Below are 17558 nucleotides of genomic sequence, written 5' to 3' on the forward strand. Positions count from 1 at the left end.
TGAGTGCTGCTCCCTCCTACACGGTCAGGGGTTTGGTGTCCACATTCCCCTCATTCCAGAGGAGTGGCCAGGCAGGGAGGCTGCAGACCAGGCTGTGATAAGGACATGGGCTGGTTGGACCTGAGCAAGGATCATTAAGCTTTAGTTGTGAAACATGAATCCTTATGTAAAGCATCTTCCCACCCATTCAAAAGTATCTTCCCTGTCCATAGCAGGGGTAGGATATTGGGCACGTGCCTTCCTCAGCAATTTAGAAGGTTGTAGGTCGCTGGATGTTGTACATCCCAGCTTGAAGCATCCAAGGCCATTCCATACCTAGGACAGGGAACTTGGGTAACTAACTGAGGTATTTTAATATCACCCTAAGAACTCAATACCTGAAATCTTTGTGAAATTATGCACTACAGTTTGGGGCCTTTTATTATTATCTTTGATTGTAGGTGGCTAGAAAGAAGGGCATCCAAAATGACAGAAGCAAAACATGGGAATTTTGTGTAGGGGGAGATACATTATGGGTAAATGAAGGTGGTATAGAATGTAATTTTATCCCCCAATGAGTTGCAGCTGGACCAATTACTAAAGATTAGGAGCAGGCCTGATCTTAACAGGCCACACCTGTAGCCAATAAGAACAAGTGGTATAAAAGAGCGGATTGGTGGGATCAGGAGTCAGATGATTACTGTGAGGGCCAGGAACAGTCAGTGCTTAGAGGAGTTGCCTGTGAGAAACATTGAGGAGGCATGAAACTGGCAATATGGAATCCTTGTACTATAATGATAATAGAACTCTTGCTATTTAAAACAACAATTTTGTGCTAGTCCTGTCAGCTTCGACTCCTAGTTTTATGTGTGGATTACATGATCCTGATGGAGAACAACCCTATTTGTCCACACAGACCATCAAATTTAAGGTTATTATCTAAGAAAACAATTGTCTGTCAATATTTATTTAAGGAAGAGTGCAGCTTGTGTTTACATGACTGCATGTATGGGAATCTTGTCCAGGAGTTGTGATAGGCTGTCATCATGGTCAATGAGCTTTTGCTTCAACAAAAAGCAAGAAATTACTGAGTAGTTGAATGGAAGAGAAGAACAAGGAGTTTTCCGCTTGAAAAAATACATGCAAAAATAAGAATGCGAAGAAAAATATGTAGAGCTGGCTTTATTACTTTGTAATCCAAAAGAAATTGTTTAGACCTTGAATATGAGTGTTACACACTTATGGTGCTGAAAGTAATAAACGTTTGAGCTGAAATAGTTTCAAATAAACATTATAAATAATCATTAGGTAAAGTCTAAATCGGGGGGAATGCTAATTATTATTTTGCTTAAAATTAATTCAGTGGAAATAGTGATTTGTTGTGGAACATGCTTGTTTAAATGAGATACCTTTTCAATGACAGAAAGAAGTATCTTGGGAACAGTTCTGTAAGTTTCTGCTCCTTGAAAAACATGGGTAATGCCTTTTGGAAGGACAAGTAGTCATTGCTGAGCTCTAAATTACTTTCAGCCACATACAAAAAAATGTTATAGCCTCTCAGGAAAGCTGTGTGAAATATGATCAATGTGCAAGGGTGGTCAAGGAAGTAAATAAAATGTGATGATAGCTAGGTTAAAAAGGGCACTTTAACCAGGTTCTTGTAAAATCCGTAATTTCTGTGGAATTCAGCTGCACTTACATGAACTCAGGAGTTTAAATCTGAGAATTTTTATTTTGAATGTAGCACCTGACTTTAAGAAGGCACGTGAGCAGACATCTGCTGTCAGGAAGCAGTTAGAAGGTAAGGAACCTTCAATTTAAGGTCAATAAACAATGGAATGTGAAGTTGTGTTTTGCATAGCAACAAAACCTATGTTCACCTCATTTTAATTTTACTTTTAGATTTTCAAAAGGTTTTCAGAAAACGATTGCTCTCTTTCCTGAGTTACAACTTTGGTTAGTTTTTGTTTTGGTTGCCTTGGTTGATAACCACCAGGAGATTTTGCAGGTGCCAAAGCAATGCTTGAATGGTTACCAGTGACACAGAGAGTGATTGCCAAATGATTTCAAAAGTGTCATGCTATAAAAGCTGCTTGAATGGCCGTGGTTTTGTCAGTTGGCTGAACTATTTACTGCAGAGCCAAAAGGCCTAAGTGAAAGTGCTCTGAGATGGGGTTTGTGAATGTGAATCCAGGGCAGCTCTTGTCCAGGGTTAACTACAGAGCCTGTGTTTGCAGTGTTCATTGTGCTTTTTAAAGCAGGGCTTTCTCATCCCCAGTATAGCAGGTTACACATTTGGGAAAGGAAAACCAAGAAGTCCTGACTTGTACTTCCCCAGCTGTAACTTATACAGCCACAGTGTAATTAAAACCCTAAATAAATGTTGCACTTAATTAAGGACAAACCCAAGTCTATTGAAAATGGAGGGAAATAATGAGCTATTTCTTGTTGTACATGATCTTTGTATACAATAAAACATGTGCTAAAGTGTTTTGTGGTTGGCTGATGTTTGGCTGCTCTTTGCAAAAATGGGAAAACAAGGATTCCTGTGAGCAGGCAGAAGCTTTCCAACTGGCAGTGTACAGATCAGGAAGGCACGATCACTTGCTGATTTGAGAAATGAGTGAAATGAAACTTGATGGGTACCATCACCGAGCCTGGGCCACCCTCTCTTCTGGGCCAGCACAGCTGTTCCTGCAGCCAGTCAGTGAACCATTCTGGGGAACTGATCTAGCAGAAGAAAACAACCAGTTTAGGGGGGAGGGGAGTCTGTGCTTGTGTTTCAGGTGAAAAACTTCTCCAGCCCTGCTGGTGACCAGGAGGTGCAGACGAGGGGGAGCCTTGCTCAGGGCACCAGGCAGCTGGAGGCAGAGGTTGTGCAATGTGTCACCAATTGTTTAACAACAAGCCATGTTTGGTAACAGCCAAACTCTGTAATATTGTTAAAAGGTGAGGAGCAACTGAGGGGAAACCTGACAAACTTGTGTGAAAATATATACACATATATATAAACATATAAATATATACATATATTCTTCCTAAACTGTGGCCCTGGCAAAATCATAAGTGTTTTCTGATGAGGTTCAAATTCCAGCCTTGTGCTCACTGTACTTCATAGAGAGCTTGAGCTGCAAACAGAACAGGGAACTCAGCTCCCTCTGGTTCCCAGCAACACTGTAAGTATGACAGAATCCTCATTTGCATGGCTGTGGTTCAGATGATGTATTTCAATGGCAAATCCCTGTCTTGGGATTGGATTGCTCAGCCTTTTTTTTATATTAAAGAAAGTTAGGAAGCCAGAGCACTTAAAAGTGATAATTTTATTGGGGAGGGGAATTTAATGGAAGGTGATTTTGTCATGCTATCCTGATTTAAAGAGAATTGAACAAAATGTACGATTTCTTCTTTCTCTGGATACATTTTATTTTTGGACACAGGAAAGCTATTAAATGAAAGAGTGAAAACACTTGAAAAAATATTGCAAGACAAATGTATTTCATTTAAATGCTAATTTGTTTATAATATTTTCAAATAATGTAAATAATTAATAGTTTTGATGAGAGTTATCTGAACATAGCACATGTCAAAAATACGATGAAGAAGCTGTAAAAATGTATAAGAAAAAGCATGATTGGAAGAGGACAGAGGAATTGGACTAGCACTCCCACACAGCTGCTGCAGAAAAGGTTTTTAAGAAGGGCCCAAGCTGCTACTGTTGCCTTTCTTACATGTAGCCATCAGTCTGAGCAGAGAAAATTTCCACTCCTATCTCCAGTAAAGTAATTTGCAAGCCATTTCTGATCCCATTATATTATCTGCATACTTTCTTGTCTTTTGCACAATAAATTCTTTGGGAACATTAATTGTAAAAATTGCCTTGCATATTGCAGCATAAAAGGAAAAAAAAAAAAAAACATTAAAACTGATACAATCTGTGGGCAACAAACCTGAGAAGTGCAAATATTGATTACATTGCAACATCTCCTGAACAGAATCTACGGTGAAATAAAGCAGTGGTTGCAGGTTGCCATGAGTTGTGCTTGTGTTTTACTTCAAGTCCAGGATCTTCCAGTGATGTTATTACCTGATAACCTCAGTTTTAAAAAGATCCATACTCCACTGTGGGGAGAGGAAGGCCTTGAATTACAGTCTCATAAAGACTGTGTGTGACACACAAGCAGTAGCTGCAATTCATTTTGTTGCATTAGGCTCCCAGCTCATGTTTTTTAGGTACTTGGGGCTCTCAGAACCGTGCTGCTCTCTGCAGCTTTTCCTACAGACTAAGCTTTGCTGGCGTTGGAAATGGAACTGGGCCACAGGTACCATGCACTGGCATTCCAAATGTGGGATGGGCTTCTCTGCTGCCCTTCATCTGCTTCTGGGCACACATGTTTTGGCCAGCCAAGTCACTTTGTCCAAAGCAGAGCCCTTTCTTGCCCTTTCCTTAACACCCCAGAGCAGAGGGGCAGAGGGACAATCTCTTCCCTAATACTGTTTATCTGTGGTGCCAAAATTCACTGTGGGCTGCCCAGACCAGCTGCATCCCCCCATACATTAATGATATTCCTTTACAATTTGAATGCTGGACACCATCACCCCACAGCTCACCCAGTCAAACCTCAGGGAAAGGGAAGACCTGCAACTTTAGGATGCCCCATTACTGTGTCTGATTCTGGGCTCCTCAAGGAGCTCCTGGAGAGGGCCCAGCAAAGGCTACAAAGGTGATCAAGGTCTGGAGCATCTCTTATGGGGAGAGCTGAGCCTGGTTAGCCTGGAGAGCGCTGAGAGAGGACCTCATTAATGCATGCAAAGATCTCCAAAGCGGGTGCAAAGAGGATGGGGCCCAGCAGCAGGGCAAGGAGCAATGGCCATAAACTAAAACACAAGAGGTGCCACATCAACACGAGGAAGAACTTTTATTTTTTTTTTTCTGTTGAGGATGGCAGAGCACTGGAGCAGCTGCCCAGAGAAGGTGTGGAGTGTCCTTCTTTGGAGTCATTCCAAACCCACTTGGACACGTTCCTGCGCCACCTGCTCTGGGTGACCCTGCCTTGGCAGGGGGTTGGGGCGGGTGATCTCCAGAGGTCCCTTTCCAACCCGAACCATGCTGTGATTCTGTGATTCATTTGGCGATTCGGTTTGTTGTCGCTACGAGCAGCGACAGCGCTGGCTCAGAAATTCCCTGGCGATCTCCTGGAAAGCGGTAGCGGTCCGAGCTGCTCTCGCTTCCCCCGCAGCGGGGCAAACTTTGCCTTCCCGGGGCAAGGACGCGGCGGGGCCGCCCCTGCGACGGGCGAAGGACGCGGAGCCCTTCCCGAGGGAGGAGCGGGGCGGCCCCGCCGAGCCCCGCGGCCGCCGGGCGCTCCCAAGATGGAGGCGGGCGGTGTGACAGGGCGGGGAAGGGGCCGGGCGGGGGCTGCGCCCGGGGCAGGTGCGCGGGGCGGCGCCGCCGGGAGCCGCAGCCGGGCCGAGGGCGGCGCTCGGCGCTCCGGGAGTGGCGGCGGGGCCGGAGCGGGGCTGCGCTGCCCCCCCCGCCGGGCGGTGACTCGGGCTCCCCCTCCCGCCCCGCCTCCCGCCCCGCTCGCCCAGCCCGGGCCCGGCCCAGCTGCCGCCGCACGGCGCCGCCGCCACCCGCCGAGCCCGGGGCGCCGCCGGGAGCCGCGCGGGGGCCATGACGGTGGAGCAGAACGTGCTGCAGCCCGGCGGCGCCGCCAAGGTGAGTCTCCGGCGGGGCCCGGCCTGGAGCGGCTCCGCGTCCCCGCCGCGCCCGGGCCTGGCCGCGCCCGCTCCGGCTCCCGCCGTTCCTGCCCGTGCCGAGCTTCTGCCGGGCCTTCCCCGTGCCGCGGCCTCGCCTGGGCCCCGCCGCTCCGGCGGCCGCGGAGCCGCAGCGGGGGCCGCTGCCGGCCCGGCCGCGGGTCATGCCGGCCCTGGTGTCCGCGCTGCCCTCGGGGGAGCCCCGGCGCGCTGCCCGCGGCCCCGGGCGGGCCTGTTGCGCTCGCAGGCTGCCGGGCAGAGCGGCGGCAGCGGGGCTGGGCAGCGAGAACGCGGGGTGCCGGCCGAGCCCCCCGCGGGCCCGGGGGAGATGCTGCACATGCCCGGCGTGACCCTGCAGCGCCGGCATCCGCGCCTGCCAAAGGTGAACGCTATTTCCAGCGAGTGACGCGCTCCTGCTGGAGTGAAAAAGTGCCGGGTTTGGGGACTCGTGGTAACGTGCATCATGGAACGGGGTTAGGGGAATGACGGCGCTTCCCAGCCTTTTACTGCGCGCCAGGAGTCGGCGGAGAATGTTTCTCTGTCAAAAGAAGAAAAAAAAAGGATACCTTCTAAAGCTTTCCTTCGCTTGAGCTGAACTGTCAAGAGAAATGTCTAAAATGAAATTGCAACGTTTTTAAAATAACATGTTTTAAAGGTAATTTGTAGGTTAACGCAACTCTTGCGGTTAGTAGTATGACTGTTGCCTTTTCCCTGATTTTTATTAGTGTTTTAATGGCATGTACTGCCTTCACTGGAGGATCAAGGTGGATGTGCTTTGGTGTAGTCGGGGTGGAAGTTAAATGGCTGCAGCCCTAAGAGTGGACAGTGGGAATGTGCTGATTAGGGTGTAATTGGTTAAAGTGGTACAGCTCGCATTTAAGAAGCTTTTTTGGAGGGAGGGCGTGTCTGGCCGAGGGCTGCTCTCGTAGTTGGAAGTAGTTAGCAGTGATTTTGGCGGCTTCAGCAGGAAGGCAAGGGCTGAGCGCTCTGATTTTGTTCCTCTCTCAGTGTTTTCAGCTGGGGCGTGCTCGCAGGTTAATGTAGCAGATTTGCTGCTACATGTGCCTGCTGTGTTTGAAAACTGATGTTGCTGCTGTGCATCTGACAACTTCTGTGAGCAAGTTTATCTTTTACAAAACCTCTTGTCAGTGGTTTAGTAAATATATCGTAATTATCACGTCAGTTACATAGTGCCTTCTGGACCCAGATCAGTGCTGCCTATTTGTGCTTTCTGACAATAATCCTGAAGGCGTAATGTTGGTTTTCAGCTGAGCTGGAAGGATCCTTAGTTTTCAGCTAAACTACTGCTTGTGGGTCAGTAGTTCAGTTTCACTTGAGCCTTAAATCCAAAAGGAGGTTGAGGATTGATTGTGGTATATTCCAGGTAATCCATGCTGCAATAAAAAATACAGCTTCTGAAGTTGTAATCAGCATCTGTGGGTGTTGGCCACTTTTTTAAGTGTCTAGAGAAACTGAATAAAATATCAAGTTTTTTTCATGGCATGGATTTTTTATTATTATATTTGTTGAATCATCTGATTATATTATTATCTGCAATTGCTTTTAACCTGTTTTATCCCTAATTGCATGCATTTAGAGAGTGAGGGAAAGGCAAATCTTTGTAAAAAAGCTTTATATGACTCCAAAGTGAGTATCTCACTGTTAGTGAGACTGGCTAGCTAATTGGATTATAAACTTTAACATGGATTGAGTATTTGCATGTAAGAAGGCAAATGGTGAAGGTGCAGTGGCCTGATGGATGGATGAAAGGTAGAGAGGCTACCACAGCAATAACTTACTATTTTCACTCAAAAGAGGAAAAACCCAATGTCCACACATAAGGGAGTTTGTTCTGGAGACCTCAAAGTTTGTTACAATTGTTTTCTGTTAGCGTGAAGAAACCACATACAAGCAGAAATACATTGGGTTTACAAGAGATGCCTGAGTCATCAGCATACCTTATTCGGAGCCGTGGTTCCCAACATTGTTCATCAGATGTTTTCTTACTGTCATACAGGAAGTGTGTGTCAAACTTCAGCAGCACTTGGAGATGTAGGTTTGTATTAATAAAAGCTCTAACTACAAACAGCCCGCTTCCCACTGAAGCTATCTTTAGTTTATTGTGTAGTTAAAGCAGCTGCGTCAGGTCAAAAGAAGTTTTTTCTTTCATCTCTACTGGTCATCTTGACCCTTAGTTAAAACTTGTAAATTATGTCCTGAAGCAAATAATTAATGAAATTGTTGCTCATGGCCCTTGTGTGCTTCTCTGACATTGTTCAGTGTGTGAAGGTTATAGGTAATGTTTACAGTAAGACTAAAGCATGTGAATAAAGGTAAACAATGAGAGAATTAAAAAAAAAAAGTAGCTTCTTGTTTTGTCCAGTCTGTAGTTCTGTCCCATCCAATCCTTTTTTTTTTTGGTCAGGCATTTTGCTGCTGAGGAAATAAGGCACAAGTGTTGCAGGATTTCCCGTACTCCAGGCAGCCCTACATGGCTGATGCCTGTGTACCTCAATTTTCCTCCTGGAGGAAGATCTTCCCAAGCTGCCCCATGTGCTGTGCAGATCCTTCCTTTGGCCAGTGTCCCTGCATAGGCTGGGTGAATGGTGATTTTCCTGCTAACTGGAAGTTGTGATGTGGGGAGGTTAAACGTGTTTCAGCATTGTCTCAGCTCTGATAGTTACTGTGATGGTCATCTCGGAATGGCAGATTGAAGAAGCTGGGTTTTAATTGGTGGCACTTAGCTGGCCTCTCAGCAATGTGTGTTATCAAGTTCTGCTGCTTCTGGAGAGAGCCTGACATTTGGTTGATACATGGATTTAAAGGCTGTTTTATCTGTCCTTTGGTTTCCCACACCCACTGTTATTTCAGACCTGTGATTCAGCAGTGCATTGGCAGTGTAGTCTCAGGAATAGTAGAATAATAGTAGAATAGAGCTATGTCAGCTCAGCTCATTTTTCTTTTTCTAAAAGAAGCACAAACTTTTAAGGGTATTTACCACTTGAAATAATACCTGCCTTAAAGCAAGGTCTGATACTAAATTCTCAGGGTAAAAAAGTGAAAATTGTGCTAGCTTGTGTTTGCTTCTGTTGTGCTTGTCCCATGTTATTGATGTACTTATTATTTAAAGATTTAGCTAATAGTATGGCACTGAGGTTTTTTTTTTTCCTAAGAGCAATAGCAATAGCTGCTATATGCAGATGATGATAGAGTCATCTGTCTCCACCAATTGACATGATGCAGTCCTAAACGGCAGGAAGTGATTGCAAAGTATCTACTGAGCACCTGGTACACAAGGAAGATATCTTGGGAGCTCTGTACTCTTTTTTTATTTATTTTTTTTTCCATCTTAATAGGTGGCAACCTTCCAAGGTTTAGAATTCAAATCTTTAAAACCTCTGGATCTTGAGAGTTGAGTTCATGGTTGCCTGGTGGATCCAAGAGGCTGCAGGCTCCCTGTCTCAGCACCAGGCCTGAGCCACCCTTACCTGTGACCAATGTGCAGGTGTCCCTCTGCTCCTGAGAAATGGCCCCTGGGTCACAGAATGAGGATGGTTTCTGCATTTCCCCATGAATGGGGAGCTGTGTGTGTTTGGACTGTGTGACAGCCAAGCTTGGAGGGCTTGAATATGGGGGTTTACAGCTGCCAGTGCTGGTACCCAGAGCTTTAGTACCTCTTTGTCCAGAATGAGCGGAATAACAACACTGGTTTACTGAAAGTGTTTGCACCAACTCCTGAGTAATTTGCAAACATTACTTCAAGAACTGCGGAGTTATGCTGTTAAATATATGCATCTTGTTCTGTATTTAAGAAGCTCATATCAAAAATCTTTATAATACTTGTAGTGACACCTTTGACACAGATTCCTGTTGGTATTTCTGAAAGCTGCAGCAAGGTGCAAAGGCCAGTGATTCAAAGTAATTTTGAAAGCCCTTGTCAAACTGGTCTGCTGAATGCCTTCTGGTTTTATGACTGTTTTGATGGATTTTGTTGGAAATGGGTGGAGGTGTGTGTGTGGTTAGTTTTGGGGTTTTTTTGGTCTTTTTTTTTTTGTTTAGTATCTATGCAAGCTTGCTGAATCTTGGAGGGTTGTGTTTATTGATATATGCTATGAATCAGCACCTTTATGAAACCTTTAACATCAGGTTAAAACTTTTTGCTTTCAGAAAACCTTTCACAGAAATTCAGTAATGATTTTGGTTGTGTTTGCAGGAGTTTACAAGTATAGTACTAGCATTAGAATTTGTCTGAAATAATGTCTTTAAATATTTTTGGTCCACACCTTGAAGGGAAAATACTGCTTCAGAATATGAAAGTTTATAGATTTTCCTGGTAAGCTTTGGTAGTATTATTTTAAAATATCTGTAATAAATCTTTTACACACATTCCCCTCTCCCCTCAATATTTTTAGGATAACTCTGTATTCACAGCTACTATGAGCAGCAGCTACAAAAGGTAGTAAAACCCATCAACTTCTATGAAAAGGTCAAAAAAACCAAATTACCCATGTCTTAAAATAGAAAAGTATTTAACACTTTAAAAAGTGCTTCATAAAGATAAGTGGAAGGGTAATTGAACAGTTGCCTTTCTTACACTCTTGTGCCTGAGAAGATATTTGTGGTTGGCATCTCCTTATTTCTGTGAGTTTAGCTGGTGTCCGTGGACTTGAGTAACTGAAGGGGAATGAAAGGTAGAACAAAAGATGGAATTTCTCTTCTGCTTCTGGCTAAATCTTCTCTATTTCCCTTCTGAAGGACCCATCCAAGAGTTGGCAGCCCATTTTTCCAGTCCCTGGAAGCTGGCTCTGTAGCTCCAGTGATGTGAATGGTGAGGATGAGGGATGTCACAGGTGTTGGGGACCGAGTGGCCAGGCTGGTAAATCAGCCTGAGGCCCCAGAGGACTTGGAGAATCCCTTTTCAGGCTGGGCCCTGATCTTTGCAGGACCACCAGAGAGGTCTCTGACACTCAGCTGTGCCAGGAGTTGTCTAAGGAGCTGCATCAGTCACCCCCTTACAGCCATTGCTGGCAGTGCCAGTGACAGGGGGATTATTGAGGTGCCTAAAGATGTATTAAAATAGTATTGTTCTTCACTTTCTCCAGTGGAGGTACTGATTTTCAATTCCCAGCAGGTCAAGAGTCAAATGTGACATTTCTGGTATTCCACAGCATAAAGAGTAAGCAAAAAGCTTAAGAGCTATGTCTTCAGTCACATGTATTCATGTAGGAATAAATTCCTTTAAAGGCCTGAATTTTCAGTTTTGTTTAGTTGGTTGTGTTTTTGGTTTTTTTTTAATTGATTTTCTGTTCTTTTTAGGGAACAGAGCTCTTAAAAAGCTGAGGGGGATGTGTGTGTGAGTTGCTGGGACCTGACTGAAAGAGAGAAGTCTTTTCTACTTTCTCTGAGTAGAAAAGCCACAGATGTGGGAGCAGATTTTCTGGGAAATGAAAGTATCCTGATGGCTTTTACTTTCTGGTTCTCTTGTGAGAGTCACTGTGATTATTTAAAAGTGGGTGGAGATTGCCTCAGTCACAGTGAAGGGTTGTGTGTGTATAGGTGTTTGAGGGTTTTTTATTTGTTCATTTTTGGATTTTTTGTTTTGTTTTGTTTTTTCCTTTGTTTGCTTAGGGTTTTTTTAGCTGGCTCTGTTGTTACTACACTTGCCCATCAAACCCTGGTGACTAAGTTACCAATGTGATGGTCTTCAGTCAGCAAAGGGACACCTTTAAATGAAAGAATTCAGGTTCTCAGCAGGGGCCTGTTGACTTGTGCCTGGGGTAGCAATGTAACATCACTATTCAAATCACAAATTAAGAGTATTAGGTGAGTAACGTAGGAGAGGCTGTTGTGACAATGTATTTCAAAAGGATTTTGTGAATTCAGGATAGAGTTCAGTCTTCTTTTCACATAATGAAATAAAGATGGCTTTTCTTAGCTGATGATTACACTTTATCAGTTGGGGTGCTGCTAAAGAAGTCAACATCTGCCGTGAGTGGAAAATATTTGACTGGAGTGAAAATTCAGTTTCAGTAGTCAAGTGACTCTAATGTCACTCAGGTGTGATTTCTGCCAGGGAGCTGAGTGTGAGATACATGGGATAAAAGCTCCCTCCGTTCCCTTTGGGACTGTGATATGTTCAGTGTTCTGGTTAATGGCTGGTCAAGCATAATTAATAGGGAAAAACTGATACTGTGAATCACAGGAGTAAGTTGCTTGCAAAACCATGCAAGTTAAAAGCTTTCTATAAGCTCATTCCTTTTATTATTTAAAAAGGGAGAGAATGCTAAAGCTGTGGGGCTGAAGGAAGGATGAGGAGGTGAGATGCCTTCCTGCAGAGCTTACCTTGCATGATAGTACAAACTCAGGCTTTGTGCCAACTAAAGGTACAAACTCAGGCTTTGTGCCAAGCTAAAGGAAATACTTTTTCCTGTTTCCTCAGGCTGAGGAATGCCACCTCTTGCTGTTTTTTGTGAGCACTTGTAACTCTTACCTTGGCAACACTGTGTTCTGAACAGCACGTGTCGGATTTTTCCATGTTACTTTACATTAATACTGTGCTGAATATAGATGTTATCAAAAGCTGTATTGTGCCTGCACACCTCAGCCAAGCTTGCAGGTAAAATTGGGAGCAGCTGTAGCGTGTGCTGTGGTAAAATGGTAAATCTAAAATGTTGCTTTCTTCCAGCATTGCAGTTTGCTCTCTCTCATTGTACTGCAGCGTTTGCAGTTTTTCATTGATAAATTTCTGTAGGAGTTCAAAACTTGCAATTGACTAAGAGCTCCACAGACCAGTCGTGGGAAATTTTCATGAAACTTCTTTTTGAATGATCCTGTCCATAGCACCTTTGTCTGTTACACCCCATTTTTCTGAAGTGAATGAAGTATCTCTTGTCTGCAGAGGTTTACACCTCCCTGCCTCAGTATTTGAGGCTGGTACCCCAGTCTGTGTTCTGGAGTGGCTGTGGGGGTGTGCTGACTCCTGCTGACACTCACAGGGCTCTAGCTTCTGGTAGAGGAGTGGTTTTAGCATACTGAGCTACACAGGAGTTTCCCTGGGGGTGTTGTGCAGAATCTGAGGGTTTGGGCTTTAAGCTGAGTGAAATGTTAAGCAACATTGACTCAAAATGTTGAGATTGCTGGATAATGCTGTAAAGGAAGAACTGTGTTTCAAGATGGTGTAAAGGACAGATTGACACAAAATATCATGAGCTGGACACTTTGATGACTTCAGTTGTTGGTGACAGGCTTTCTGAGTTCTCCTTTGTTTAATTATGGGGTGGCTTTCCCATGTATTTAGTAGCACCATTCATTCTATGCATTTGAAAATCACAATGAAAATAATTTATTCAGACTAGACTTTGCAATTTAAGAAGGCACTGATTTATTTTTTTTTTTTCTGCTGTATTTTGTGGTTTTCATTGTTTTGTAAATGTCATTAGCTTTTCTTTGCCATAAAGGATGAAATTCAGGAGCATGTTGAAAGGCATCAGCATGAGAGTTTCCCTGAAACCTGGTGTTACCTGGTGATGGGACTTAACAGGGACAGCATTGTTGTGAGCAGTAGCACCACTGAGTATCCACAGTTTAAAAGTATCTCTCCTTCTAAGGGTGTTAGAGAGGTGGAATCCAAAGGACATGTGATGTGGAACAGCTTAAAGGCTGGAATGCAACTAGATTAACTTTGAAAACATTACCTGACACAGATTTGTGTATGTAAACCACTCGTTTTTTAAGGGCATTTAAAGAAATATTGGTATGCAAATTTGAACAAGTTTTATTCTGAGGTGCCCAGCTTTGACTTGATGCTTTTGTTTATAGCTGGTTTTTGAATTATTTTACCTGGTGGATTCTTGCTGAAAAAATATACTCTGCACAATATTTAATTTAAAATGTTTCTGTTATCAATAATTGGCAACAGTCAAGCTTATCAAAGTCTAGATGTCAAGAAAATGGAGATTGTGTTTAAAATATCCTTGACTACAGCCTTTTTAGCTGTAAGGTGAAAGGATATTTTTAGCTTCACAGTAAGCAGAGGTAGACAGAACAATGTATTTAATAAAAGCTTGTCAGAGAGGCATTAGTGTTTGCAAGGCATGGTCTGGAGCTATTTAAATCTAATTGACCCTTGTATATTACCATACACAGAATTTGTGGAAATAAAAGCACATGATATGATGGCATTCTATCCTTTTGTGGCTTCATCCTGCCAATTGTCATAATTTCTCTGGTGTTGTACCCCAAACTCCAGAGGGCTCCCTTTAGAAGAGGATGTTCACTTAAAATTAGGGTCTGAGTCTGAGGTGTAAAACTTTTGGATTGTGATTTATGCAGCTGTATTTCCTGCCAGTTTTTACTTTTGTTGAATAGTAAATGGTAGGCTTGAGGTCACACATGCTTTATGTGATAACTGTGTGACTCCAAGGAAAGTCAGATACCTGTGCTTGAAATTTCTATCCTATTTGCAAACCAAAAATTACACTTTCTGATTTTCAAATTTCCATTAAAACATAAAGCCACTTTGAAAAGTTGAATTTAGCTGTGTTTCTACTGGGTTTAAGCTGGAAAAAAAAGAAGAGTGTCACATGGAGGTTGAAAATAATATTAATTTGCATTCAGATGTGTGCTGTGAGAGTGCCTTAAAGTAAGCATCTGGAAAAGACTGGGTGTGCATTGGCACATGGTGTTCTTCGTCCTCTTCAGAAGAGGAGGTGGCAGGAACAGACTCCTACTCCACTTCCCTTTTGGTTTTGGTTTTGTTTTATTCTTCTGAAAGTTAGTTACTTTGAAACAGAAATTTCTCCTGGGACCACAGTTATTGGAAAAGTCCTTTTCTTTTTTCCCCCTAGCACTTTACACTGCATAGGTATAAATGGCCTGGTTAGAGGACTGAATACTTTATTGTATCCCAGAAATTTTAGGCTATGACTAAGAAAGCATTCTTATACTTTGCAGGTTTTAACTTTTGCTTTGTTTTGATATAGAACTGTGGGAAAATATATCAGAACATTTTTAAGCTTGTAAATATGATTTTTTTTAAAAGCTAAATAGCTTTAGAGATGGCTTGCACAGGGATTTCCCTTCTTACTATTACCTATTTTCCTGTCTGTCAGGTACTTTTATTCAAATTCTGCTTGTATCTCTTATGTAATTTCCCACCTGCTTGAGGATTTTGGTTTTTTTTTCATTTAGAGACTTTCCCACTACTTACTTTAGAATCTTTTAATTATTTGGTGGTAGTAATGGGCAAGTTTTATTTAATTCTAGCATCTAAGGTTATAACATTTTTTAATGGGGTACTAGAATTAAATCTTCTCTGTCTGAATCCCATTACTGGTTTGGAATTTAAAAATAACTGACAGCTTACTGGCAACTTCTAAAAGTTCTCTCTGGTCTTGCATGTGTTTTATGGGACTTAGTGCTGAAAGCCACAGAATATCTCTTGTGACAGCCATGTCTGGACCACAGTTGTCCCCTCACCTGAAGCTGCCTAGGATGCCTTTTTGGTACAGCCTGCAGGTCTACAGGGTAAGCTCTGTTGATGGTGAAGACAGACAGATTTCCTCATTGTCCAGTTCCAGCTCTTGCTAAGTTGCTGTGTTGCCTTGAAGCTTTTCCTGGGGCTGATTTTAAGGTGATTGGTAAATGTGCCACCCTGCTGGTGCTGAGTTGTTAGAGGCCAGGGAAGAAGGTACTGAGTGCTTTGTGACCTAACTGAACAGAAAAGGATTGAAGATTTTACTGTCAGAGTTTATCATTTCTGTCATTTGATGGAGAATGTACTGGCATAATGCTGCTGCTAAAAAGTCAGCACAGAATTGAAATTTTTGTTTCAAGTAATTTTCCAAAAATGTGAACTTTTATGGGAGTATTTTGCACCCCTTTTATTCAAGTCAGCTTCTGAAGCTTCAGGTAGGTGTGTGGTGATGGCAGAAAGTAAGTTTTGGTATAACACCACTGACACTGGGAGGGCTAAATTACTGCAAACAGTGCTTACACAGCAAGGTGGTTGTAGATTTCTTGAGACCATGTCCAAATGTATTAGAATGTAGCACCTTCAGCTTCTGTGGGAGGTGAGGCAAATGTGTTTTTCAATATAAGGTTCATTAAAAAGTGCCCCCCAAACTTCAAGCAATATCTTTCTTTCTCCACCAAAGAAAATGGCCTAGAAAGTTTCATTTGCCCTCTGTGGAGTGCAATGCTGAATTTACTATTTCTTTAATTGTGAGGTAGTAAAATTGCACGCTGATCCCTGGTATAGATCTCAGCACACCTTTGAATACTGCAGTGTCTCTGTTGTGTTTGAGGTTCATTTCAATTCTAACATGCCCTGCATCCATGGAGGTCATTACCCAATGCAAGTGAAGGCTGCTGGCTGTCCTTCACAGGCTGTGGTGTGGCAGTGGCCTTTCCACAGGGACACAGCAGTGCCAGTGCCTGCCTGGTGCTTGACCCACCAGGAAAGGCTGTCTTGTCTCTCCCCAGAAGCTGGAACTGCTGTCACAAGCCTCCTGTCACCTTCCAGGCAACCTGTTAAACACTGCCCCAGATTTTATGTGGCCTAATGTTATCTGTAGGCTCATTCTTGTGCAGAGTTGTGCCTTGGGTCTGTCCATGCCCACGTGCCCCTCCCCAGGCTGAAAACATGTCTCTGCACATGATTTCTTTGTAGGTGGTTAGTGGAGGGCAGGATAAACCATCAAATAATTTTACTGAATGCTGCAAATAGGGCTGTGTGAACTTCCTGGTGTAATTTTGTCCTAGAATGCGCAACAGTTGGGAGGTGTGACCAGCTGAGGCAGTGGGATGAGTTCACCTCTGGCAGACCTCACTGCAGTGGAGTGGAGGTGCTTCCCCTCTGTTCTTCTTCCCAAGCCCTCTGTGTTGTCTCCTCTAACTTCTTGTGGCCCAGGATGTGGGCAAGAGCAGGCAGTGTGATCAGAGCTACACTGGCTGGCCAAGGTGCTGGGAAGCCTGGGGGTGCTGCTGAGCCTTTTGGGGATCCCTGAGGCCAGGCCAAGTTGCTGGAGGTGACCTTGAGCTGGAGAGGTAGGAGGGTAGACGTGCCTGGGTACATGCCTACTCTGTGATTACAAGGCTTGTTTCTGTAGGAAATCATGTTACTTTTTTTTTTTTTTAAATTGGACTAAATGGAAGACCTTTATTGAAAGGCTTTCTGTTAAGTTTGATTGTTGCTTTTTTCCCCTTCCTATTCAAAATAGACAGCTGAACTCTTTCCCCAAATGTGTCCCTTCTGCTGAATACAGTGGACTCTTTGTAATACAGACCTGTCTGTGAAAAAGTGCAATTTAAATTTTATTTACGATTTCTCTGCTGTACTATGCTGAATTTTGTGTGGAAAAATGGTGAAATCTTCCTGGTATCACTTACCTAGGGCATGTAGCAGAGTTGTTTGAGGTGAAGTGGAAACTTTGATCTTTGTGCCATTAACAGCTGCAGTAAATGAAATCCTGGATGTGCACACCTAAAGCAGGGAGTGGAGAGCAGTGGATGGCATTTCAGCCCATGCAGGAGCAGGTCTGATTGTGCATGTTCATTTGTGAGAAGTGTGCACCAGGAGCACCACATCTCTGTCACTGAGATTTTTAATTCATCTCCCATTGGTGTAAGTTATAGTGCCTGAGTAGGATGAGGGCTTCAGGAGGCTTTTTCCCCCATCAGTTTCTCTCACTAGATAAAAACAGGATTAAAATAATGGCAGAGAAGCAACTCATTCTTTTAAGGCTCCACAACAGTTGAACTGGGTGGAAATTTCTGCAGTCTCTGTCTTATCCCCTCCCTTGTCCCAGCTCTGGCTCTCTCACTAA

At 43.5% G+C, this 17558-nt stretch overlaps 1 protein-coding gene across 2 annotated transcripts in view; it reads left to right on the top strand.

Annotated features, from left to right (window-relative positions):
- The first annotated feature begins 5610 nt into the window (after nucleotides 1–5610).
- Nucleotides 5611–17558, top strand: part of USP25 (ubiquitin specific peptidase 25) — an 89088-nt gene continuing 77140 nt past the window's right edge. For both annotated transcript variants that reach the window (XM_054270327.1, XM_054270326.1), the window contains exon 1: nucleotides 5611–5695. In XM_054270327.1, coding sequence (XP_054126302.1) covers nucleotides 5651–5695 — 45 coding nt within the window. In that variant the 5' untranslated portion in view covers nucleotides 5611–5650. The remainder of the gene's footprint in view (nucleotides 5696–17558) is intronic.

Source organism: Melozone crissalis, unplaced genomic scaffold (genome assembly GCF_028551555.1).
Source record: "Melozone crissalis strain CALT ecotype California unplaced genomic scaffold, PUWL_Pcris_2 ptg000009l_1, whole genome shotgun sequence".
Lineage (NCBI taxonomy): Eukaryota > Metazoa > Chordata > Aves > Passeriformes > Passerellidae > Melozone > Melozone crissalis.